The sequence below is a fragment of the Haliotis rufescens genome, unplaced genomic scaffold (genome assembly GCF_023055435.1).
Source record: "Haliotis rufescens isolate VD_foot unplaced genomic scaffold, xgHalRufe1.0.p SCAF_93, whole genome shotgun sequence".
Taxonomy (NCBI): Eukaryota; Metazoa; Mollusca; class Gastropoda; order Lepetellida; family Haliotidae; genus Haliotis; species Haliotis rufescens.
Window position 1 is genome coordinate 1,124,140 of NW_025964387.1, and position 26,011 is coordinate 1,150,150.

Sequence of the window (26,011 nt, forward strand, 5' to 3'; positions counted from 1 at the left end):
CTCGTGTTTTTATACATGGGTTAGATAAACCTCGTCCTGTTAATCGGTATTTGCCTCGCCAAATGCAAATACACCAACGGCTTGGCAATAACCGATTAACTAAGACTCGGTTGATTTATCCCATATTAAAAAACACCCGTGATGAATCCTCTATATCTGTAACATACAGATCACCTGGAGATTGAACATATACTGGTCATGAAGTTGTTGGGCTTTTGTTCATTTCATTTCATGACATGATTACTTTGTTACAGAGAAGTAAATATCATTTTGGTTAAAATATTGTTTACAAAACAACTGTATTTCACTTTATTTCACTTTAATTATATCCACACATTTTTATGGAATAATCCAGTAGAAATATTGTAGCTCATGCTATCTAATCTGTCAAAATTGGCAACCAAAATAACTGCTGTTCACAGTCACAGAAGCACTTTGTTTGTTTGTTGTTTAACGACGCACTCAACAATATTCCAGCTATATGACGGCGGACACAGAAGCACTAGTAGATCCAGAGGTCTTATAGTTTATTGGAATGTATTTGAGTCCATTACAATTTACATCAAATCACAACTGATGCAAACTTCCGATTTTTTATGATTCTATTAAACTATTTCTAATAGGTTACAATAAGATAAATAAAATCGCCATGTCAAATTAGTTAGTTTCTGACATCTATCTAGATATGGTCAAAAGTCAATATTTACTACTCGCCAAAGACCAGCTGACTGGTAATAAAGAAATAGTTTGGGTTAATGATGAGTAAACAATGAACTATTCTTCACACGATGCCAGTAGGATTTGTATGAGTCTGAGTTCTGCTACTATAAACTGCACTGAGTGTTACTTGGTGGTCATGGATATTTTAAATTGAAATCACAACAGAACGGCCAGACTCACTTGCTAAATGTATATCAGAAAAGAGACAAGATAACAGTAGAATACATTGTCAATGATAAGAATAAGAATTATGTTCAATACTTGCCGTGACAGTATCGGAAAGGTCAAATTGTCAGTTTGTCCCGATTGCGTGCTTTGTTTACATCGCCATATGTATCAAGTGTCATCCAGCCTTCACCTTCTGCACCCCAAGCCTCGCTTCCTAACCGGAAGTAGCGCGAAATAGGTCAATGGGGTGCCTTCAGTGAAGTTTCTCTGTAGGGTTGTCATTTCGCTCGGCATTCTTGACACCGTTCAATCCCTCGGGACACCCAAAGCCCATTGTTTATTCCCTATTTTATTTGTTATGGTTATATACACGATAGCTACGCGACAAATCGCACATAACAATGAAGAACAAAGAGTGGTTTATTTCCCGCTAAAACATTGTTCAATCATTTCTGGTTTCATGTTTTTTTCTTCTTCATTTTGAGGAGCTGAGATTTTTTTCAGATAAAGAGAGCTGAGATTTTACATTACGTCACATTTCAAATTCAAACTGTGGAAAGAAAGTTAGAAATCTAACTGTTCAGTAAAACTTAACTGTACAGATGTAGGTGATTTTGAAACAGAAACATGAAAATAGCAGCATATTAAAGCATTTAATATAATATTAGATAATAGACAACACAGTCAACTTGACATGTTGGTACTCACATCTACTGGAGGAATGTACCTTTTAGTTACTACGATTGTGGATGATGGACATAATTGGAAAACGTTTAATGTACACAGACGAAAAAAAGAAACGTTCCCAAACTGAACGTGAGTGAGTGTGTTTGGTTTTAGGCCGCTTTTGGCAATATTCCAGCAATATCACGGCGGGGGACACCAGAAATGGGCTTCACACATTGTACCCATGTCGGGAATCAACCCGTGTCTTCGGCGTGATGAGCGAATGCTTGAACCACTACGCTACCCGACCGTCCCCAATATGGTTGAGAATCAATCGCCTTAACACAGCCACAACAGTTTCCTGAGTAACATTACCCAGATTAGTGGAACATGAAGTAAGGTGTGAAGTGCAACATTTGCTGCACTTGCAGCATGCCAGCCTATACAGATATGGACATAAAAGGAACAGTGTACTGTTTATTCTAACCCAAACTGTTGAACAGTGATAAATAGCATGTTAAGATTAACAGTAGTGAACGCTCCATTGTTATGATTTTTTCATCGAAGCAACGCATGACGACGTTGCAAGACGTTTTGGCTATAGCCGAATGACAGTCACCTGGCTGAAGGTCCGTCTAGGGATACTGCATGGACGGGAGACAGGCGACACTTCAAAGTCAAAGTAAACAGTAAAATGCATTTCTCTAATCACAATGGTTGTCTCCCTCTTAATAAGCAAAATGCACTCATTAGGAAGCAATGTTCAAGACAGGTGCAAGAAATGTTAGAAGCCAATATCATTCAAACCAGTTCTTCTGAATGGCACTCTCCCATTGTCATGGTTAAAAAACGGGATAGCTCTTACCGCTTGCCGTAGATTATAGACGCTTCAGTGCAGTGACCAAGCCTATATTTTCCCTCTACCACCTCTGCCAATATTTTTAGTGTGCTTGATTCCGCAAGTGGCTTTTGGCAAATACCACTCCACCCAGATGCAAAAAACAAGTTGGATGGAATTGCCTCCCTTTTGACCTACAAAAATGCTCCGTTGGCATTTCTGCAAACCATTTCACAGGCAATAAAGAAGTGAATTGGCGTTACATATTAATATAGGTAGATGTTTTCTAAAACGGTTTTGGAACATTTGAATCTCCTCAAGGCAGTATTCTGGCATCGCCTCTTCAGTCTTTCGAATCGTCCAACAATTTCCAACAAGCCCTTACAACAGCCCCCATCCTTGCATATCCCAACCAAAACAGACCCTTCATCTTCACAACTGATGCATCTCAAACTGCAATAGGGTACATTTTAGGCCAATTTTATTCTCCTGGTGTATTTTTTAAAGGTGTTGTTAATTCATATTTTGTGACAATCCAAGTATTTTCCTGTTCTCTTCTCAGGAACAAACAAAGATGATCGGTAACATTTCTTTTGCTCGTCAGTTTCCAAGTGAGGGTAAATATCACAGTAAACAACTGTTATGGCCTCCTGAAATGGAAGATCTGAAATTATTATTAATAAATAGAGAATCACACCTGATTGTCTTTTGATCTCAAATATCTTATTTATCATCCGACATCATTCTTCCAACTTTTTTAGTTTCTTTAGACAGTAATAATCAGTGACTTAAGTGAAAGCCATGGCTTTCTTTGCAGTGATATCTACAATGTAGATAACGCTTGATCTCCCCCATGCGTTATCTACACTGGGGGCCAGTTTTGGACGTTAATAATGGTTACAGACACACGAAATTTCTGTATTGAAGAGGACGGCCATAATGTGGTCGAGACTTTTTATTGAGGCTGAGTTATTATTATTCAAGCAGATCTAGGCTGAAATCATTTGGTCCACCCCTAAATGTCTCTATCGGTAGTCTCACACATGCATATGGCGTCTTCTAAGGCCAGTACTTTCACTTTTGTTTATAAACAACCAAAACGTCACCGAGTATATATGATATCCTTCTGCCTCTGATCCGAATGTAATACCATTGAAGAATTGACTTTTTGGGGATCACTCAGAATGAAAGACTCATTCATTATCACTCTGAATCGTCCTTTTGTTAATGATATTGCTTTAATTTTCAGGTTGTTCTGTTGCTGGCCCTGACTGCAATGGAAGGTAAACCTGATATGTTGCTGCTGTATGATACAAAGCATTATTAAATATAATGGGGGACTACCGGTAGCTCTGTTGTCTCAAACGCCACATATTTACTCAAGTCTAGAATCATTTGGCAAGTCTAGATTGCTTCAGCTCCAGACCTGAAATTAGTCATTGTCTTGTGTGCGTGCGTGCGTGCGTGCGTGCGCGCGTGTTTGTGTGCGTGTTGGTGTGCTTGCGTGCGTGCGTGCGTGCGTGCGTGCGTGTGTGTATCATGCCTTTATTTGTGGGAATAAATGTTAGCCTGAATGTGGAAGTCCGCTATCAGCTATCTCCATGAACATTTCAATCACATTTTCAGTGCTTGTACAAGGCAATTCAACTCAGTCAAATATGACTCTGACCTCTACACAAACTCCTACAACTCAGATTCCTACCACTGCCTATACAGATGATGGCTCGACGGTTATTACAACAGAATATACATCAATATACACAGTGACTGAGGTTTATACATCGTATACAGAAAACCTTTCAACTGAAGATCCGACAACGGACGTCCCGACAGCTGAACAGCCGGCAACGGACTCTCCCACAACTGAAGATCCGACAACGGACTATCCTACAACTGAACAGCCGACAACGGACTATCCAACAACTGAACAGCCAACAACAGACAATCCCACAACTGGACAGCCGACAACGGACTATCCCTCAACCGAACAGCCTACAACGGCCTCTCCTACAACTGAACAACCGACAACGGCCTCTCCTACAACTGAACAGCCGACAACGGCCTCTCCTTCAACTGAACAGCCAACAACAGACAATCCCACAACTGGACAGCCGACAACGGACTATCCCTCAACCGAACAGCCTACAACGGCCTCTCCTACAACTGAACAACCGACAACGGCCTCTCCTACAACTGAACAGCCGACAACGGACTATCCTACAACTGAACAACCGACAACGGCCTATCCTACAACTGAACAGCCGACAACGGACTATCCTACAACTGAACAACCGACAACGGCCTCTCCTTCAACTGAACAGCCGACAACGGCCTCTCCTACAACTGAGCTGCCAACAACAGACTATCCTACAACTGAACAGCCAACAACGGACTATCCCACAACTGAACAGCCGACAACGGCCTATCCTACAACTGAACAGCCTACAACGGACTATCCTACAACTCAACAGCCGACAACAGACTATCCTACAACAGAACAACCGACAACGGCCTCTCCTACAACTGAACAGCCGACAACGGACTATCCCACAACTGAACAGCCGACAACGGCCTCTCCTACAACTGAACAGCCGACAACGGACTATCCTACAACTGAACAACCGACAACGGCCTCTCCTACAACTGAACAGCCAACAACGGACTATCCCACAACCGAACAGCCTACAACGGCCTCTCCTACAACTGAACAGCCGACAACGGACTATCCCACAACTGAACAGCCGACAACGGCCTATCCCACAACTGAACAGCCGACAACGGACTATCCCACAACTGAACAGCCGACAACGGACTTTCCCACAACTGAACAGCCGACAACGGCCTCTCCTACAACTGAACAGCCGACAACGGACTATCCTACAACTCAACAGCCGACAACAGACTATCCTACAACTGAACAACCGACAACGGCCTCTCCTACAACTGAACAGCCGACAACGGACTATCCCACAACTGAACAGCCGACAACGGACTATCCTACAACTGAACAGCCGACAACGGTCTCTCCTACAACTGAACAGCCGACAACATCTACTCCAGCAACATCCACCATTGGTTCGTCTAGTTTTTAGTTAAGAAATGTTATAAAGATTGTGTCTCTACTATGTTGTAAAGACATGTGAATATACGAGACATTCATTAATTTCCTATCAATATGAATCATTGAATACAAGATGCCTCAGCAATCAATTCCTTGAGCATTTAGTCACGATATGGCTGCAATATTGACGATGTGACTCAAAAGTAGACTCACTCAACTTGGGCATAGAAAATGCTCAATTGAAAATTAGTCAACAGTTTAAATATGTTGTGTCTAGAAATAAATGTTACTGATTTATTGGTCCACGGGTTGTTGTTTCAGATTACCCGTGTCAAATCTCCCCGTGTCAAAATAACGGTATATGCATACCAGGTTTCCCGGGCTACACGTGCATCTGTACGTCACGGTTTAATGGACTCAACTGTCAAGAGGTTTGTGAATTATCGGACTGGGGCTGTCTCACTTGCTATAGTGAGTGAGTGAGTGAGTATGGTTTTACGCCGCTTTTAGCAATATTCCAGCAATATCACGGCGGGGGACACCAGAAATGGGCTTCACACATTGTACCCATGTCGGGAATCGAACCCGGGTCTTCGGCGTGACGAGCGAACGCGTTAACCACTAGGCTACCCGACCGCCCCTCTCACTTGCTATAAAATAGTTAGCCAAAAACATGATAAATTCTATGAGTGACTAGTCTTTGAAAGGAATTTAGAAGTGATACGCATAAGGAAGAGCATTTTTGGATGTCAACTTATTTATTATGAGGATCACAACGTTTCGGAGTATATGCTTACTCCTTTATCAGTAAACATCTACTCCCATACACTGTGTTCCTCATAACCCTTGTTAGGTATCCACCTTTGTAATCTTATCACTTTTGTTGTTCTTACATGTACAGATATATGTTCTCTCCCTAATAGGGGCAGTCGGGTAGCCTAGTGGTTAAAGCGTTCGCTCGTCACACCGAAGATCCGAGTTCGAATGTTTGAATGTGTGAAGCCAATTTCTGGTGTCCCCCGCCGTGATATTGCTGGAATATTGATAAAAGCGGCGTAAAACCAAACTCACTCACTCACTCTCTCCCTAATATCATTCATTCACCTGATGAAGGAGTAAGTATATACTCCGAAACGTTGTGTTCCTCATAATAAAGGAGTTGACATCCATAAATTCTCTTCCTTAATGTGACTACTTATTTACATCCTCCTTAGTTGAACTTTTATTGGTCTGGCCCAGTTTTTATAATACGACGATTTTAAAGAAAACTGCATTTTGACACGAGTATGTCCGCCATATTCGTTAGAACGGAGTCATTTCTATACCCCTGTCATAGTTTGCAGGTGCCAGTAATGCTATGTTGAGTGTAATGCTAGGCGTGAATCTTGCCAGATATATCATTATCATTTATCGGAATCTATTTAACGGAATTAAAATTTAAATTCTTTTCAGTTCGTAAGTCAGCAAAACGCCAAAGCCATTAATCCTTCTGCGTCCAATTCCTTCCTGAAGACTGAGGCTGTGTTGCAGGATGTGAAGACCGACATTGATAGTGCCACCAGTATCGATGCATTGGTATATACTTGTATACAGTATGGTTGTGTGTTTGTTTGTTGTTTAACGCCTCGCTCAGCAATATTCCGGCTATATGACTGTGGTCGTAAATAATCGAGTCTGGACCAGACAATCCAGTGATTGACATCACGAACATCAATCCACGCAATTGGGATCGATGACATGCATCAACCAAGTCAGCGAACCTGACCACCCGATCTCTTTAGTCGCCTCTTACGACAAGCATTGCCGCCTCTTACGACAAGCATGGGTTGGTGAAGACCTATCTACCCCTGCATGTATATTACGTTCGCTTTCAATAGTATCACACGGGGAAAACATCCCATATATATAATTGACTGTACATTTAGACATTTTCAAAGTTCAATTTAATATTTAAAAGTGTTTATGGGTATAAACATTTACAAGTGTAAAGGTAGACATTCTTTCCTCTGTATGCATGTTATTACATGTAGTGCAATGTTGTCATCGCCGCTGGGGGAGGGAATTGTTTATGGTGCTTGTTTGTTGTTTAACGCAGCGCTCAGCAATATTCCAGGTATATGACGGCGGTCCCTTAGTAACCGAGCCAGGACCAGACATTCCAGTGATTGACATCATGAGCATCGATACTATGACATGAATCAACCAAGTCAGAGAGCCTGACCACCCGATACCGTTAGTCGCCCCTTTCGACAAGCCTCGTCGCCTTTTACCCCGGATCTTCACGGGTCGAATTGTTTATGAACGGGTCACTGGTTGTACATGGTGTATAACATACGAATACTTGCAGACTGAAAGGTCGCTTATATTGACCTATGTGACACACGTGTAAAAGCACTTCGAATTAAAGGAAATCTTCATATGCTCGTAAGATAATCAATACTGGCGCTAGGAGGTGTCGCCTTCTTGATTGGATTTAACGTTAGCGTGACGTTTATTGTCGGAATCGCGTTTTGATTTTTATTTAGGATGTAAACACACTCCGTTTCCAATGTAGAGCTAGGTTACTCGTAGTCCAAACGGCGTTAAACTTGCAGATTTTTTATCTCCTTTCAGCCCTGACAAAGTGACACGTAAACTCGGCATGGGTTGTATACAAAGTTTGGAGTAGGTTGTCGATCGAAATTCAGAAAACCCCCGACGATAAACACTTTCAATAACACACAACTATTGTGTTATTTCGGTGATAAACTGTGTTTGATAATTAGATTAATGTGAGACCGAATTGATAGTCTCTAAATTTTATGATTTATTTATGATTAGGACAATAGGCTACATTGTAAATAATGTTTAGTTTTCTTGAAGAGGCTAATATGATAGAGAGATTTTCGGATAAATGGGGAGGAAAAATTCATATAGTTGTATTTTCGAGACATTTTATTAAATGTTTTATTTTTAATAACTCTGTCATGTTGAAAAACCCAAACTCCATGTGTGTTGTCCGCAGGGTTGATTTGGGTCGGACATCCAGGATTGGCGGGTTGGTTGGTTGGTTGGTTGTTTAATGACGCACTCAGCAATATTCCAGCTATATGACAGCGTTTTGTAAATAATCGAGTCTGGACCAGACAATCCAGTGATTGACATCATGATCATCGATCCACGCAATTGGGATCGATGACATGTATCAACCAAGTCAGCGAACCTGACCACCCGATCCCGTTAGTCGCCTTTTTACGACAAGCATAGTCCTATTCTACCCCGGAATCTTCACGGGTCTGACATCCAGCGAAACGGCACCGGCTTCCTTTCAGAAGTACTTTGTTTTGCATCTCTTGTTTCTGTCGAGATAATTGATTAATTTGTTTTTGAGAAAATATTGTTTCACGGGATAATTTCAAAAAATATATATCTAGACTGTAGGCTATTTAATCAGCTGCTTAATGACAGACCTCATTATGAAATTGTAAACAAAACTCGGGTACTCATGGTAATAAATTGTTGTTTTTTCTTTTTCAATAATTCCAGACGTTTATCTTTTTTTATTAATTGTAGTGGCCCTACCGAAGTTCAATTTGTCAACGCACATTATGTTGTTTTCATCTTCATCAGCATTGTTGGTCCAGATGTGGGTGGTTCATTCTCGGGGATGGAACTTTCTGTGATTTCTGATATAAAATGAGGTGAAAATGATGATGGACTTTTGTTACCTTGTAATGAAATGTTTACAAAGATATTTCAAAAAGCGATGTGTTTATTAGAATGCCTAAACAATTAAGGAGACGATATTTTTGTTTGATTTATTTATTTTCACAATATTAAATTATGTTGAAGTTCCTTGGCTTAATTCGACTGAACTGTTTAGGTTGGCTAGGATAGAGTTAAACTCATCATCACTTAATTCTGCCAATCCCGACCATATACTTCGGAAAAATTGCCGATTTCAAAAATTTCAAAAATTTCGAAATCCTTCACGTCTGTTTGTGGTCAAACGGAAGTGGTGCAACTGTGTTGTTTAAGTGCGCAGTGGAGCTCTCATAAAATCAGACGCATTTTTTCAATCAAAATTGATTATATGTAATTTTATTGATTGTCCAATCAAATTCAAATATTTCACATAGTCATGGTAGAATAACAAATTATCATTACTCGGGTATATTGTGACGCAAAATATATGGTACCTTTACTCGGACAAAGGAATGCGCCAAATTAAAATATATCTAAAACATGAAATACACTTTCTTAGTTTATTACCATTTCTGCACAAATGTATTGCGACACATGTTTTAATAACGTAGCCGAAACAAATTGTATGAATGGCAGGCTCTACCAGTAGGGCAGGACATGCTTACCCTTAACGCGAACACCTGGTGTCATCACTGATTTTCAGTGGTCCATTGATATAATTTCCATAGCCGTTTGCTCTTTACGCTCTTTCGGCTGAAAAACTAGGCTAATTATTCTACTACATCGGCAATTTATATATTATGTTGATGTTACATAGAGATGCTTTTCTCAGAACTCTCCCACTGAGTGTGCGATAAAAAGATTTCATTGTTTCTCTAGAACCGAACTTCAGATGTCATCAACCTCCTTGTGGAGAAGGCAGCAGAAGCCGAATGGACGGACACACAGCTAAAGACGGCCGGTGAAGGTTAGTGGCAGAGCTTACCAATTGTCATAGAAACCTGACGACCTTGAGCGATAGGTACCATGCCGCCAGTATAACATGAATACTCTTATTTAGACTCAGTGCACTGTCTCCTAGCCGACCAGACCTTCTTTGGTTCCCTTAAAGCCGAGCGGTAGGTTTTTGGTATGACTAGCCGGAGATCGAACACCGACCTCCCGTTCTCTATCTCAACCCTAACCCTGACGACACCACTGAGGGGTCCATTATAACTGAAATAAATTTAATTGAATTACATCTAGATTTTTTCAAAACAAATCTAATTGCCAAAATAATGGAGACTTACCAGCATTTGTGACATATCGGAGAAGCAGTTTAGATAATGAGTGTGAGCTGTTTTATCACTAGTGATATTCCCATCAGTGTTAGTGAGTGAATGAGCGAGTTGTGTTTAACGCCGCTTTTTAACTGTATTCCAGTCATATCACGGCGTGTCAGCTTAATGTGGGAGGAGAGCCCGTAGTGATGCAGGTCGTCAACGTTTAACACTTCGGTGAAACCCACGAGCACGGGTATGGTGCTGACAAATCTAGAAACATAATCGGGGCGAACCGGGATTCGAACCCACTATGATGAGAGCAACCGTGTCTTGATACCTAAAGTGTACAGCAACTTCATTACAACAAAGGCGAAATATTAGATTGTGTTTGTTCGATTGTTTGTTTTTTAACAACGTACTCAGCAATATACCAGCTATATGACGGCGGTCTGTACGATAACTAAGTCTGGACAGACAATCCAGTAATTGATATCATGAGCATCAATCGACGCAATTGGGATACAATGACACGCATTAACCCAGTCAGCGAGCCTGACCACCCGATCCCGTTAGTCGTCTCTTACAAGCTTGGGTTACTGAAGACCTAATCAACCCGGATCTTGACGGTACGCGAGATATTAGAAGCCACAACCACTTCCAATAAGACCTCTTTCCAGTACTATCTTCTGAAGGAATTCGAAATTCTTCAATGACATCAAGGACAAGTTAATTGCATGGATGGGAGATAACAACCCTGGTTAAAATCATTCCTAATTAAGACTAAGATTGCACTTTTGTCGATTTATCAAGTACAGTTTACATGTCAACTTTACCAATAAAACAATTATCACTGCCCCCAAAAATAAGTTTTTCTTTCTTTGAAAATCACACACTTCGTGAAATTGTCTTCTACATATTACGATTTGTCAAATAAATCTTTTCTTATTAATAACCTCATTAACATTGCTGTATTGATACTTGAGAGAATAATTCCTATGACAACCACGAATGACAACCACGAGGGAATATAACTAAAACAAATTGTCACAGGGAATATGTAACATCAGGAAATATGTATAATCCCTGAAATTATCAGGGAATATGTATATTAAGTGAAAATGTTATGCATAATATATATTCTCTGCGTGAATCAGACATTGCATATAATCCCAGAAGATTTCAGTGATTATATGTATTGCCTCATTTTACATATACCTAGCTACATATATTTAGATATATGTTATAACTGGAATAACACTTTTTTGAGTAAAGTACGGATTCTCGTACCTTTTGGGGTTGAGTCCATCCAGGATTCGAACCTGTACTGCCTGAGTGAGGAACCTAATTGCAAGCACACATTGTTAGCGACCTTATCCACTCAGCCACAAAAATTAAAGTCCGACAACTGGTCGTCTAGATCACGTACCTTGTGTAACACTGTGACACGTGGCACGGCTCCCATGACAGAGAGCTAAAACACACACACAATGCCATTTAGAAAGTGATCAGATGTGTTGTTATGTATATATATAAACAGAACATTAATGTTTCAGATGTTTTGAAGAACTCGAACGCCCTCTTATCATCTCTTAAGACGCAGACAGCTAGTCTATCATCTGCTCCGGGGTACGGAAATAGCCCTGCTGAACCGGAGGTATTGATACTCATGTATTGTTATTTGTTCTTGTTGAATTAGTTATTAAGAGACAGGATCCAATGTGAATGCGATGCATTAACGTGCTGATATGTACGAGTGAATTAGTTGGGTTTAACTCCGCTTTTAACAGTATTCCAGTTATATCGCGACGTGTCAGCTTAATGTGGGAGGAAAGCACGAAGTGATGCAGGTCTCAGAAGTTTACCACTTTGGTGAAACCCACGAGCACTGGTACGGTGCGGACAAACCTGGAAACATAATCAGGGCGAACCGGGATTCAAACCCACGATCATAGCTTTCTGGCGTGCCCAAGAGACGCAACTCTGCACAGCGAATCGCGGCGCCCTAGACGACTGGGTCACCTGATGTACGAAATACATTCCTGATGTAACAAACGTAATTATGATGCAGTTGAAAATGCATGTCACTTCCTTTTAGTATGTCCAGACCGCCTCCGTGGTAGAGCGTCCCCCCGGATTGCGGAAGTTCCGGGGTTCGATCCCGAGCCGCGTCATACCAAAAGACGTTAAAAGACGGTTCTTGTTGTTACCCTGTCTGGCGCCCGGCATTAAGGGGCTAAAACAAGGACTGGCCGGATCGGAGTCAGTGTACTGTGTCTGAGTGGGGTATTCATGTTAAACTGCGGTATCCCAGTGTGCTAGCACAATAAATCGGCATCAGTCCGGATTAGTACAAGCATCCACACACACACACACACACACACACACACACACACACACACACACACACACACACACACGCACGCACGCACGCACGCACGCACGCACGCACGAACGCACGCACGCGCTATATAAGTGCAATAATCTTGCACGCGAAGTTAAACCCAATTTCACCTCACCTAGTATGTCCATACTGTACACAGAGATTCTCACCCTCGTGTCTTTTGAGATCAAATATATCAACAGGTGTTGAGGGTGAGATTTTATATATTATCCAACAGCATTCTTCCAACTTTTTTTCAGTTTTTCACAATCGTCAGCAGAGCATTGTGATGCAATTTCATTGCAGCGATATCTACAATGTAGATATCGCGTGATCTCCCCCAAGCGATATCTCCCGTGGCAGTTTTGGATGATAAAAAAAATTCTCAGTCCAAGTTATTTTCATGTACATCAATTAAGAACGAAATATATCATTTGACCACTATAATGATATAATGCGGCATACATGAAAGTTTCTTGCTCTACACTTAGCGAAATCGTCCTGTGTAAGTACTATTCAGAATACCGTGAAAACGTATAATATTTGTTCATCAGACCAACATTGTATTTATCGCTTGAACTTTAAATCATGCCTCCTATAATGTTTTCGAAAACTCTGAACGGAGTATTCATGATGTTTATTTTATTTTTTATAATACTAAATAAACAGGTCTTGTACATGTCTTGCCAATGGTGATGAGGATGGCGCTGAAGAAAGGTTCACGCATAATGTCGTAAAGTTTCCCATTAAAAGCCTAAAAGGGGCCTTAGACATTTGAAGGAAATACGGAATTGATTAATTTAAACTTATACTGAATGTGATTGTAAGGTATACCTAACGTCAGTTTGCAAGAATACAACAAGCTTGCATCTGAAAATACGTCCCATACTGATAAGGAGATAAACAAAGATTCATATGACTATGAAATGATTTCGCCACTTATTTGTATTGAATATTCAATGCTAATAAGTTGTACTTTATGCTGACTTTAATTGCCTAGACAATCGCCTCTTAATATCAACGCGTATGCATGTAAATATATTCTTGTCATGTCTACAAATAAATGGTCGCTTCAATGTGGAGGTAACTGAACGTGACAGACACCAGATCAACACATTAAACATACATACGCTTGATGTGCTTCTCGAAGCATGAATTTCACGACCACATTATTAAAATACAAATGCTTAGAAATACCTCCTTTAAAGAACCGATGGCTTACAAAAGACTGACCACAACAACAGCTGAGCTTGGAATTTTCATTGCCCACGCAACTTAAGAGCCATCAGATAATGGGTTTTTCAAAATGTCTGCTCGATTATTGAGGGCATCACATTAATGACTGCCCGTAGCTTTGTTATCTCTACTCATCAGGCAATGGGATTTTCCTCACTGTCAAATACGTAACGAGAGTAGTTTTGGTGGAATAATGAATTTTAAATCCCAACCTCGGCCCACCTGTATCAACCAATCGAACATCCCTCCATCCCCTCCATCCATTCCTCCATTCCTCCATCCATCCAACCAACCTTCTATCCATCTGTCCAACCAACCTCCCATTCAACCATCCATCCATCCATCCATTTAGATGTATCTATCTAACCAACCTTCCATCCATCTATCCAACCAACTTTCCGTCACCCAATCAATATATTGATCAGTCAGCATATGCCAACACAATCTCCTTCCAGAAGACATGCAGCGGCCATAAAATGTCCCGTGATGGGATTCGAACCACGGACATTCTGATCCGAGGTTGGACGCCTTGTCCACATGACCAAAGAGGTTAACCCCGTCAGCAAGCTGACAAGGTAAGGATGTCATCTGTGGGATGACTCCACGCCCTGCTACACTTACATGGGTGTCCTTCCAGGTTTATCTAGACATGATTCTGTTTAAACGGGTTTCCTTCATGGGATCTCCTTTCAGAGGTCTGCTTACAGTGGTCTCCTTACACTTGTCTCCTTTCAGAGGTCTACTTACAATGGTCTCCTTTCAGGGGTATCTGCTCAGAGGTCTACTTTTAGCGATGTCCCCTATAGAGGTCTCCTATCAGAGGTCTGCTTACAAAGGTCTCCTTTCAGGGTATCTGTTCAGAGGTCTACCTTCAGTGGTGTCCTTTCAGAGGATTTCCTTTCAGAGGTCTGCTTACAGTGGTCTCCTTACACTTGTCTCCTTTGAGATGTCTGCTTACAATAGTCTCCTTTCAGGGTATCTGTTCAGAGGTCTACTTTCAGTGACGTCCCCTACAGAGGTCTCCTTTCAGAAGTATCCTTACAGTAGTCTCCTTTCAGATGTCTGCTTACAATGGTCTTCTTTCAGGGTATCTGTTCAGAGGTCTACTTTCAGTGGTGTCCTTTCAGAGGTCTGCTTTCAGAGGTCTGCTTTCAGAGGTCTGCTTTCAACGGTCTGCTTTTAGAGGTCTGCTTTCAGAGGTCTGCTTTTAGAGGTCTGCTTTCAGAGGTCTGCTTTCAGAGGTCTGCTTTTAGAGGTCTGCTTTCAGAGTTCTGCTTTCAGAGGTCTGCTTTTAGAGGTCTGCCGACAAAGGACTGTGTACTGTGGTCTCTTGACAAAGGTCTACTCACAGTGGTCCCTTGACAGTTCTGCTTACAGTGGTCTACCTGCAGTGGTCTCTGTTCAGCGGTCTGCTTACAGAGGTCCCCTTTTAGAGGTCTCAGTTTGAACTAGACTTCCCAAAGAGCTTGTGGACACAATATAGGAGTTATAACATACACATTTTCCTAATTTGATTATCGACGACCTCTGATGCAGTTCATGGTCAAAACGGATATGTCATAACCTGTATATAATTATTCACCGAAGTGGTAAACGTCTAAGACCTGCATCACTTCGGGCTTTCCTCTCACATTAAGCTGACACGCCGCGATACTGTTAAAAGCGGCGTTAAACCCAACTCACTCAATGTATATAATAAAATCATAGAAAATTATGCTACCAAAGTGGCAACATAGGGGTCTGTCATGAACAAAAATGACAGTTCTATTTTTTATACTTTGTGATGAGAGTGGTCAATGTTAAAAAAATGTTACACGTATTTGTAGGGGGTGAGGGCATGAAACAGAGTTACATTAAATGGTGGTGGTAGTGGGGGGTATGGGTGGGGTTGGGATTGGCAGCTAAAAATGGTACGGTCCTAAGACCAAGAACATAATTTCTGAATGCCGATGTTATGTTCACTTCCGGTTTTAATTACATTCGGTCTTCAGTCTCAGCCTTATGCTGTAAAAAGCGCAAATGCAAGAATACTGTGTTGCTGATGCCATTCTATTATGGAAGTTCTTCAATGCGTGAATGACCATTCCGCATGGCAAGTATAGAAGTACATATATAAATGAAAATCATTAATTTTATTAATGATTTTCATTTATATCTGTCATGAACATTAATTCTATTAATGATTTTCATTTAATCTGTCATGAACATTAATTTTATTAATGATTTTCATTAATGATTAACATTGACCACTCTCATCACAAAGTATAAAAAATAGAACTGTCATTTTTTTTCATGACAGACCCCTAGTTGCCACTTTGGCGGCATTATTTTCTATGATTTTATATTGAAATGTCGAGCATATGTCTCGTTATTTCAATAATATTATCATTTTTCTCAAAGTTTCAAGATTTCTCTCGTTCTTCGTGTGTGTGTATCTGAGTGTAGTGGGTCGGACCTGTTCACAGTGCTGGCCCAATGAGATACCATGCCGCAGTGTTACATGGATACCCACTCAGACATAGTATACTGGCTCTGGGCTGACCAGTCCTTGTTGTATCCCTTTAATGCCGAGCACCAGACAGGGTACCATGCCGCAGTGTTACATGGATACCCACTCAGACATAGTATACTGGCTCCTGGCCTACCAGTCCTTGTTGTATCCCCTTAATGCCGAGCACCAGACAGGGTACCATGCCGCAGTGTTACATGGATATCCACTAAGACATAGTATACTGGCTCTGGGCTGACTAGTCCTTGTTGTATCCCCTTAATGCCGAGCACCAGGCAGGGTACCATGCCACAGTGTTACATGGATACCCACTCAGACATAGTATACTGGCTCCGGGCCTACCAGTCCTTGTTGTATCCCTTTAATGCCAAGCACCAGACAGGGTACCATGCCGCAGTGTTACATGGATATCCACTAAGACATAGTATACTGGCTCTGGGCTGACTAGTCCTTGTTGTATCCCCTTAATGCCGAGCACCAGGCAGGGTACCATGCCACAGTGTTACATGGATACCCACTCAGACATAGTATACTGGCTCCGGGCCTACCAGTCCTTGTTGTATCCCCTCAATGCCGAGCACCAGACAGGGTACCATGCCGCAGTGTTACATGGGTGCCCACTCAGACATAGTGTACTGGCTCCGGACCTACCAGTCCTTGTTGTATCCCCTTAATGCCGAGCACCAGACAGGGTAACAACAAATACATCTTTAAGCGTCTTTTGGTGTGAGAAGGATTCGAACTACCAACCTTCCGCTCTCATGACAGATTGATGTCGGTTGCCATGGCAATTCTGGTAAACAAACACTGGCATGTCAAGTACTCAGTGTTTCAGTGTTTCAGTTTACTGTATAAGGACGTGTATTTATCTCATAATAGACACAGCAAATGTCATAATTAAGAAATGAATTTCATATTAAATTGTTTGATAGGCATTCCTTAGAAGTTGACGGATGACAAGATAGACACAAGACAAGTCTTGCTTGACAACGGTATGAGGATCTATACCGAAACGTCACTTTTCACAGTATTAAAGAAGTTGTTATCCATAAAATTGTGAATTTCATATTGTGTTGGTTTACAGGAGGGTTGAAAAGGATGGGCATATATGTCCCTCTGGCGTCCATGGGTTAATGCGAATATGTAAACAGGTGTTTTACTGAAACATTGTGTAAAAAGGAATGTTATTATCTTGTCCACTGATGCCTATCCTCCAGATCGTGGTAAGCAGGGAAACGAGACGGCAGAGTGATGTTCAATCCGGGGATTCCCCATGAAACGTAGCTCCGCTAAAAAAACGTGTAAACGTCAAAAGTGAATACTTTGTAAACGTCACTTTTTTAAGTTTGTTAACAAATGAACGGGCCATGTGAGCAGCGAATAAACCAATATACGAATTCGTATACAAATGCCCTGAAGCATAATTATTATCCTGGTCATTGGATCAGCGTGCTCTTCCTCGGGACTCACCATGCTAAGTTACCCTAAAGGCATGGCTTTGATGCCCGATGCAATTTTCTATTTTCACTTGTACCATATATGTTCCTGTGTGTTTTTTTCAGGTCAACATTTAACTTGCCTTTGCATGTGTTTGTGACGGGTGCCACTGGTGGGGCAGGATACGCTCACCTTTTCGCGAACACCTGATATCATCACTATTTGATTCATACCACATGCTCATATAGTCAGAATATATCTTCTTTCGAAAGTGATTTTTTATGAATAAGGAAAAGTTTTTGTTACATATATTTATTTGCATTCAAAATACCATCTCATCTTACCGGGTACCCATTCTCTGTTTGAAGAACAGGGGAATGTTTCAAGAAGTCATTTGCTTAAGATACAGTACATGCATTTTGAACGTATGACAGTGGAGCAGATACAAATTGGCATTATCAACTCCTGACATACTTAATGAAGACTACCCTATGTAACAGTGTTGGTGTCTATGCCATGTCATGTCATGCCATGTCATGTCATGTCATGTTCGCTGAGAAAATGGGGAACTATATATGAGCAATATTGTGTAATTGAGTTACATCTGTATCGTGTGAAAATTATGAACTAAACACCGTAAGTAATACCAATAACATTTCTACACTTTGGAAATTTTCATGACATAGTTAATTATTGACATTAATTGCATAATGACAGCTTCTACCCGAGAAAGAAGCAGTACTGGAGAAGGTAGCCCAGAGCGTCGTCGTCCTTGGCAGCGTTGTTCTGAAGGACAAGGATGATGGGAGGTTTGACCTCAACACCGACACCGTCAACGTGTCCTATACAAAAGCATCAGCGGAAGAGTTGACAAAGGAGGATGAAGACGATGAGATTCAGCTTCCTGAAAGTCTGGTGGACATTGTAGGAAACAATGAGCTCGTCCTAACGGTACGGTTTGGCGCCGAGAGTTTGTCCAGCAGGGTATCCCTTAGGTCAGTGAGTGAGTAAGTATGGTTTTACGCCGCTTTTAGCAATATTCCAGCAATATCATGGCGGGGGACACCAGAAATGGGCTTCACACATTGTACCCATGTCGGGAATCGAACCCGGGTCTTCGGCGTGACGAGCGAACGCTTTAACCACTAGGCTACCCGACCGCCCCCTCAGGTCAGTGTCCACATGACAGTCGAGTGACAAACACCTGGCAGCACTCGTAGACCTTATGATAATTTTCATTTTTGATGTTCAAGTATATATCGTGATATATCAATGGATAAGGTAGATGTATGATTATCTTGAATATCGAGGTCGGATACTCATTAAGTATTTCTATGAACCATATATATGTTTATGAAAGGAAATCGATGTCATAAATTAGCGGATATATTATATCTAAACAGTCATAGGTTACTCAGTGCCGAAGATGTTTTAATCTCAAATTTTAATCTTTATCAGCAGTTGTGCATTGAGCGATTTTTGTGTGATATATTAATTTTTTATGCAAATTATACTTCAAAAGATGCAGAAGTATTCTTTGGATGCTGACCAAGCGACAGGAAAATGCATGTGTTTTTTTAAAATAATCTCCCCCCAAAAAAGAAACGCATTAAGCAGAAGGAGGCAAGACAAGAGGAGAGCTCATTGTAATGCGTATCTTCAAGGTTCGCAATTTTAATGAAACAAAAAAACTGACGAACCTAGTGCTTTTTCGGGGCAAATTAGGGATTCAAACCCACGATCATTAGTTTCTGACACGCCCAAGGGACTCCACTCTGCATAGCGAAATGCGTCAGCTTCAACAATTTAAGTATTTGTGACATCCTCTATTTGAAATTCACTTTGCGCGATTAGGCTGACACAGGCCATGTATACAGAACTTACTGGTAGCGTTTCTTTGTCCACGCCGACAACACACATGGCCAGCAAGAGGTGGAAGATGGTGATTGTATTGGTGCTGAATATAAATAAATGTAGTTGTTTGACGGCGACCACCATATCCGGGCGGCTTTGAGTCATTGTCATGCGTCGCCGTGAGTTGTTGCTCATTCTATCGATCACTGGTTTAAATGATCCAGGCTGCTTCATAATCGAGCCCTTGGCGAGAGCCTTAACCAAAGTGCGCATGGTTTAGCTGATTCTTTAGGTGTCATCATACCGGAAGCACATGCACATCCACTATCGCTTTTGACACAGTACAGTTGATTCAATTCCATTAATGTAAAGATTTAAACAGGATGTTTTTTGCAGTAACATGTACACATATAGTTTATTCACTGATATGTTCGTCCTTTTAAATCATTCATCTTCTATTCATAACTACTCATTTTTCTACAGAAAATGAAACTCGACAAAGACCTATACGATCATTCGACGGAGCAGATATCAGTGTCAGGTCCAGTCGTTCGCATTGCCTTGACAACAAAAGATGGTAGCCCGGTTCAACGTGTGGACCCTGATGGACCAATCACATTGTCCATAGATGCGGAGTCCAGTGGTCCTTTTAATCAGATGGAGCTTCACCAAGACGGATCCACATTGGCAGCAGTACAGCGTGTTCCGCTAGATGGACAAGCACCAGTGATCATTGTTGAGTTTGAACTACCTTCAGATATGAATGTGGTGCTCAGAGGACGGTTTGGGGAACTACCAAGGACGTATGAGAGGCACTTTGAAGCGATTGCCAGCGATGGAGTGACGGAGATTCTAAAGCACAAACATGTCAACTTTCAACTCTACGACGGAGAACTGGTTTTGTTTATAAAGGATCCAGCCTCCCTTCCCAGCGCCGTTTACCTTGTGTTGCACTATGGCGGTGAGTAACAAAGCCCTGGTCCGACAAACGTAAACTGGATGTAGCCTGAATGCCGGATGACCGTAAACTGACCAGAGACTGATCTAAGAGTGACTGTAGACTGGCCAGTGACTGACTGTAGACTGGCCAGTGACTGACTGTAGACTGGCCAGTGACTGACCTGAGACTGACCAAAGACTGACTGTAGACTTGCAATAGACTGGCCACAGACTGACCACAGGCTGACCATAGACTGGCCAGTGACTGACCATAGACTGGTCATAGACTGACCAGTGACTGACCATAGACTGACCATAGACTGGCCAGTAACTGACCTGAGACTGACCATAGACTGACCATAGACTGGTCATAGACTGACCATAGACTGACTGTAGACTGACCATAGACTGACCATAGACTGACCATAGACTGACCATAGACTGACCATAGACTGACCAGTGACTGACCTGAGACTGACCATAGACTGACCATAGACTGGTCATAGACTGACCATAGACTGACCATAGACTGACCATAGACTGACCTGAGACTGACCATAGACTGGTCATAGACTGACCATAGACTGACCATAGACTGACCATAGACTGACCATAGATTGTCCATAGACTGGCCATAGGCTGACTGTAAACTGACCACTTGTTGACTGTAGACTGACCATAGACTGACTGTAGACTTGCAATAGACCGACCACTGGTTGACTGTAGACTGACCATTGACTGACTGTAGACTTGCAATAGACTGACCACTGGTTGACCATAGACTGGCCATAGACTGGCCACAGACTGACTGTAGACTTGCAATAGACTGACCACAGGGTGACTGTAGACTGACCATAGACTGACTGTAAACTGACCACAGGCTGACTGTAGACTGACCATAGACTGACCCATAGGCTGGCCACAGACTGACTTAGACTGGCCATTGACTGATTGACGACTGGCCATAGACTGAGCATAGACTGTATAGACTGACTGTAAACTGACTATAGACTGACCATAGCCTGACCATAGACTGGCCATCGAATGAGCATAAACTGACTTTAGACTGACTGTAGACTGACGATAACATGACTACAGACTGACTGTAGACTGGCCATAGACTGACCATAGACTGATTGTAGACTGACTGTAGACTGGCCATAGATTGACTGTAAACTGACGATAACATGACTACAGACTGATTGTAGACTGGCCATAGACTGAGCATAGAACGACCGTAGTCTGACTATTGGGAACTGTAGAATGAATGATGACCGTCTGTAGTGGACTGTAGTATATTGTCAGCGCAGGTCGCTTCGTTACGGGTATCTCAGTTGCCAAAATGCTTGCTCATCATCCCAGAGACTGGGATTCGTCACAGGAGTACAAAGTGTGAAACCAATAATATGTATGCTATCCTTGTGGTTCTTAACCTTCTATTATGTTGGAAACATTGCTGACAGTAGCCTATAACAATAGGTCAGAAGATTATAGAATTAATAAGCAAGAGAATATATGGATGTCAACTTCTTTATTATGAGGAACACAATGTTTCGGAGTATATGCTTACTCCTTCATCAGGTGAATTAACGCCATGAGGCAGAGAGCATATATATGTACATGAAAGGACAACAAAATTACAAAAGGTGGAAAATAACAAAGGGTACAAACTAACAAGGGAAGCCAACAGATGATTGGCGCTGATAGGTGATTAGCAAATTGTGTCCTCCTTACATGTGCATATATATGCTCTCTGCCTCATGGCATTCATTCACCTGATGAAGGAGTAAGCATATACTCCGAAACGTTGTGTTCCTCATAATAAAGAAGTTGACATCCACATATTCTCTTCCTTATGTGTATCACTTCTAAATGCCTTTGACTTGCCTTATAGACTTGCTCTTCGTAAGAGTAATATAGAATACTAAACGAGCTCCCGTGTAATACCAATTTTATGAAACGAGTGAATAGTTGTGGTATCTGACGAGCGAAAGCGAGTCAGATACCATAACTATTAACGAGTTTCATAAAATTGGTTTTACACGGGAGCGAGTTTAGTATTTTATTTATTACTGGCCATTTATAACGTTTTTAGAATTATACTGTTGAGTGTGAATAGGCTGACACCTACACGATCCACGGCATAATCCAATTGAGTTTTACACAGTAATACTTCAAACACGTCAAAAGTTGAAACGTATGAATTTAATACCAGACAACAGTCCACCTTTAGAATTCAGGCGTCCGTTCCACAAAATTATCGTAGCGTTAAGGTTATCGCAACTCATATACTTTAACTTAGACCAACGACTGTCGTCGCGCTACCGTACGATCGCCTTGTGGAACGGGGCCTTGCACCTCAAAGTTTACAATCACGTCACAATAACCGATGACGTAATTTGTGGAATTTTGTTGCAAGATCCTTTAGGCGAAACAATGCCATGTGACGTCAACCTAGCAACAAGGTTGCTGGGGTCATCGAGTGTGCATAAGCTCCTCTCAGTGATCTATCATCTCCACACGCAATGTCGTTGAATAAGCCAAGGGATGTTGAGAGCTTTCAAAATTTGTGAAACGTGTTCCGAGAGTACATAAGCACGCGTTTTGGTATTACACAATGTGTAATACAGCTGTATGTTTATTAAACGGGTGATCTCTTCACGGGCAAGTAATAAAAAGAATTATGTCATCGCAATTGCAACAGAAAACCCACTGCACTACTGTGTCTGCTTACACGCACCTGCTCGGCCTCGACAGCGGAATGTGTATGTGGACGTACTCACACCTAGAAGCACACGCCAAACAATTAAACTAAAATATCACATCATGCAAAGACAATTACAAAAGCTTCCGTGTATGTATGTGCGCGCATGTGTTTGTGTTTATCCATACTGCACGTCACTGGAATTTGTCATCCCTTGTCTTCAGAGCATATCGTTCCCAACATTTAAAACGTACAATGTATGTGTACCCAATGCCATTCAGGTTCAATTCTTTCACGACCAAAATATCAACATTAACTTTACAGCATATATCATCGTACACGACAAGGGTTTTTGTAGTGGGACCTTCTGGGTTGAATAGATATATAATTATTTTCCTAGTAGAGAATAATGGACACGAGGGAATTATTTGTAAGGATTTGCGACCAGAGTGTCATTAATGATAAATACTGCGTTTGGATGAAGCATCTCTTGAGAGATGACAGTTGGACTACAGAGCTAAATATTCACGGTCTGTTACAGAGGATTTGTTAATTGATCAATGCTAGGAAATGGTCCCACAAAGCGGGTCCCATGAAATGCACTACACGGGTGGTTTGACTTAACCCTTACAATATAGCCGGCTTTTAAAACGATTGCCGCGTGACTGGTCAATTATTGATAGGGAGTACATTACACTCAGTGTACAAATGGCCTATTTGAAATAAGGACGCGAGTGACATCTGATCATGACAGATGAACGCGAGATGAGTCCAATCCTATTGGGGCACAGATTATTTATTTATTTGATTGAATTGCTAATTTTGCTGATTTGTGATCATGCACCTACAAAACAAAGTTTCGAGATGTGTTCATATGTGGGTATTTCACAAATATAGACTTTCAACACGTTTAGCTGTTAAACACGATTCTAAAGCATGTTTAGACCCTAAACGCGTCAACATGATAGGACAAGGGATGTGTTTAGGTTCGTGTTTAGGATCTAAGCACCTGTTTTTCAGTGAAGAAGGGGGCTGTGCACTTCGCTGAGCAGTGTTGCGCCCCGGTTCGCCCCCAGTTAGTTTCTGGGTTTGTCGGCACTATACCTGCACTCGCGGGTTTCACCAAAGTGGTAAACGTTTGCGACATGTGTCACTTCGAACTTTCCTCCGACATTAAGCTGACACGCCGTGATAACCTGAATACTGTCCAAAGCGGTGTTAAAACAAACTCACTCACTAACACTACAGTGAAGAATGTCTGGTCCAGACTCACAGGTTGACATCATATAGCTAATGCTGAATGCGGCGTTAAACAACAAACAAACAAACAAACAAACAAACAAACAAACATGAAACCTAACATTACATTAAGGAATATATTTCAGACCACGGAATGTTACCCTCGTATAAATATTACATTCACTCACTAAATCATGTAGCCTACATTTATCAATCATATATGTTACCTTTAACAATCCTGTAGGCTACCTTTATCAAACATGTTGGCTACCTGTATCAATCATATATGTTACCTTTAACAATCCTGTAAGCTACCTTTATCAATCATGTTGGCTATCTTTATCAATCACGTAGGCTGTATTACTTAATCATGTGGGCTACCTTTATCAATCATGTAGGCTACCTTTATCAATCACGTAGGCTATATTTATCAATCATGTAGGCTCCGTGTGTCAATCACGTTGGCTATATTACTCAATCATGTAGGGTACCTTTATCAATCACGTAGGCTACCTTTATCAATCGCGTAGGCTTTATTTATCAAACATGTAGGCTATATCTATTAATCACGTAGGCTATATTACCCAAAATCATGTAGGCTACCTTTATCAATCATGTAGGCTACTTTTATCAATCGCGTAGACTTTATTTATCAATCACGTAGGCTATATTACTCAATCATGTAGGCTACCTTTATCAATCATGTAGACTACTGTGATCAATCGCGTAGGCTTTATTTATCAATCGCGTAGGCTATATTCATCCATATAGTAGGTATAAATAGTAGAAAATCACTCACCAAATCACTCAATGTCCAAGTCCACAACGCCGAAGACCCGGGTTCGATTCCCGACATGTGTACAATGTCTGAAGCCCATTTCTGGTTACCCAGCCGTGATATTCCTGGAATAGTATAAAAAGCGGTGTAAAAACCTTACTCACTCACTCACTCCACGACCACAACAGTCAATCTTGTGGGCTGCTATAACAAATTACGTAGGCTACTATTGACAACACCTTCGGCTAAAATCCCCAATCATGTAGGCTTTTTTAATTAGGCAATAGGTAATAATACTACCTTCAGTTACTCGCATAATCCAGTAGGCATATAAACTAAGGGGCAAAAGAAAGTATACAGAGTTGAAAAATATGTTGTTTAATTTGATTATGTCTATTTGACTATCACTCATTCCTGCAAGAATTTGTAAAAAGTAAAATGGGCTGGGGTATTTTGTGTAAAAATAAATTGATTCAATGAAGACTGGGTTCAGAAATAAATTTGCCACCACTGGACCCCCACCATGTTTGACATGT

The 26,011-nt window shown here is 41.3% G+C and overlaps 1 protein-coding gene across 1 annotated transcript in view; it reads left to right on the forward strand.

The window, feature by feature from the left end:
• The window catches only part of LOC124131979 (location of vulva defective 1-like), a 92,567-nt gene that overhangs the window by 14,574 nt on the left and 51,982 nt on the right, over positions 1-26,011 (forward strand). Inside the window, exons 2-9 of the mRNA XM_046495533.2 lie at positions 3,642-3,675; positions 4,019-5,467; positions 5,775-5,884; positions 6,906-7,028; positions 10,017-10,104; positions 11,953-12,053; positions 18,679-18,912; positions 20,299-20,776. Coding sequence (XP_046351489.2) covers positions 3,642-3,675; positions 4,019-5,467; positions 5,775-5,884; positions 6,906-7,028; positions 10,017-10,104; positions 11,953-12,053; positions 18,679-18,912; positions 20,299-20,776 — 2,617 coding nt within the window. The remainder of the gene's footprint in view (positions 1-3,641; positions 3,676-4,018; positions 5,468-5,774; positions 5,885-6,905; positions 7,029-10,016; positions 10,105-11,952; positions 12,054-18,678; positions 18,913-20,298; positions 20,777-26,011) is intronic.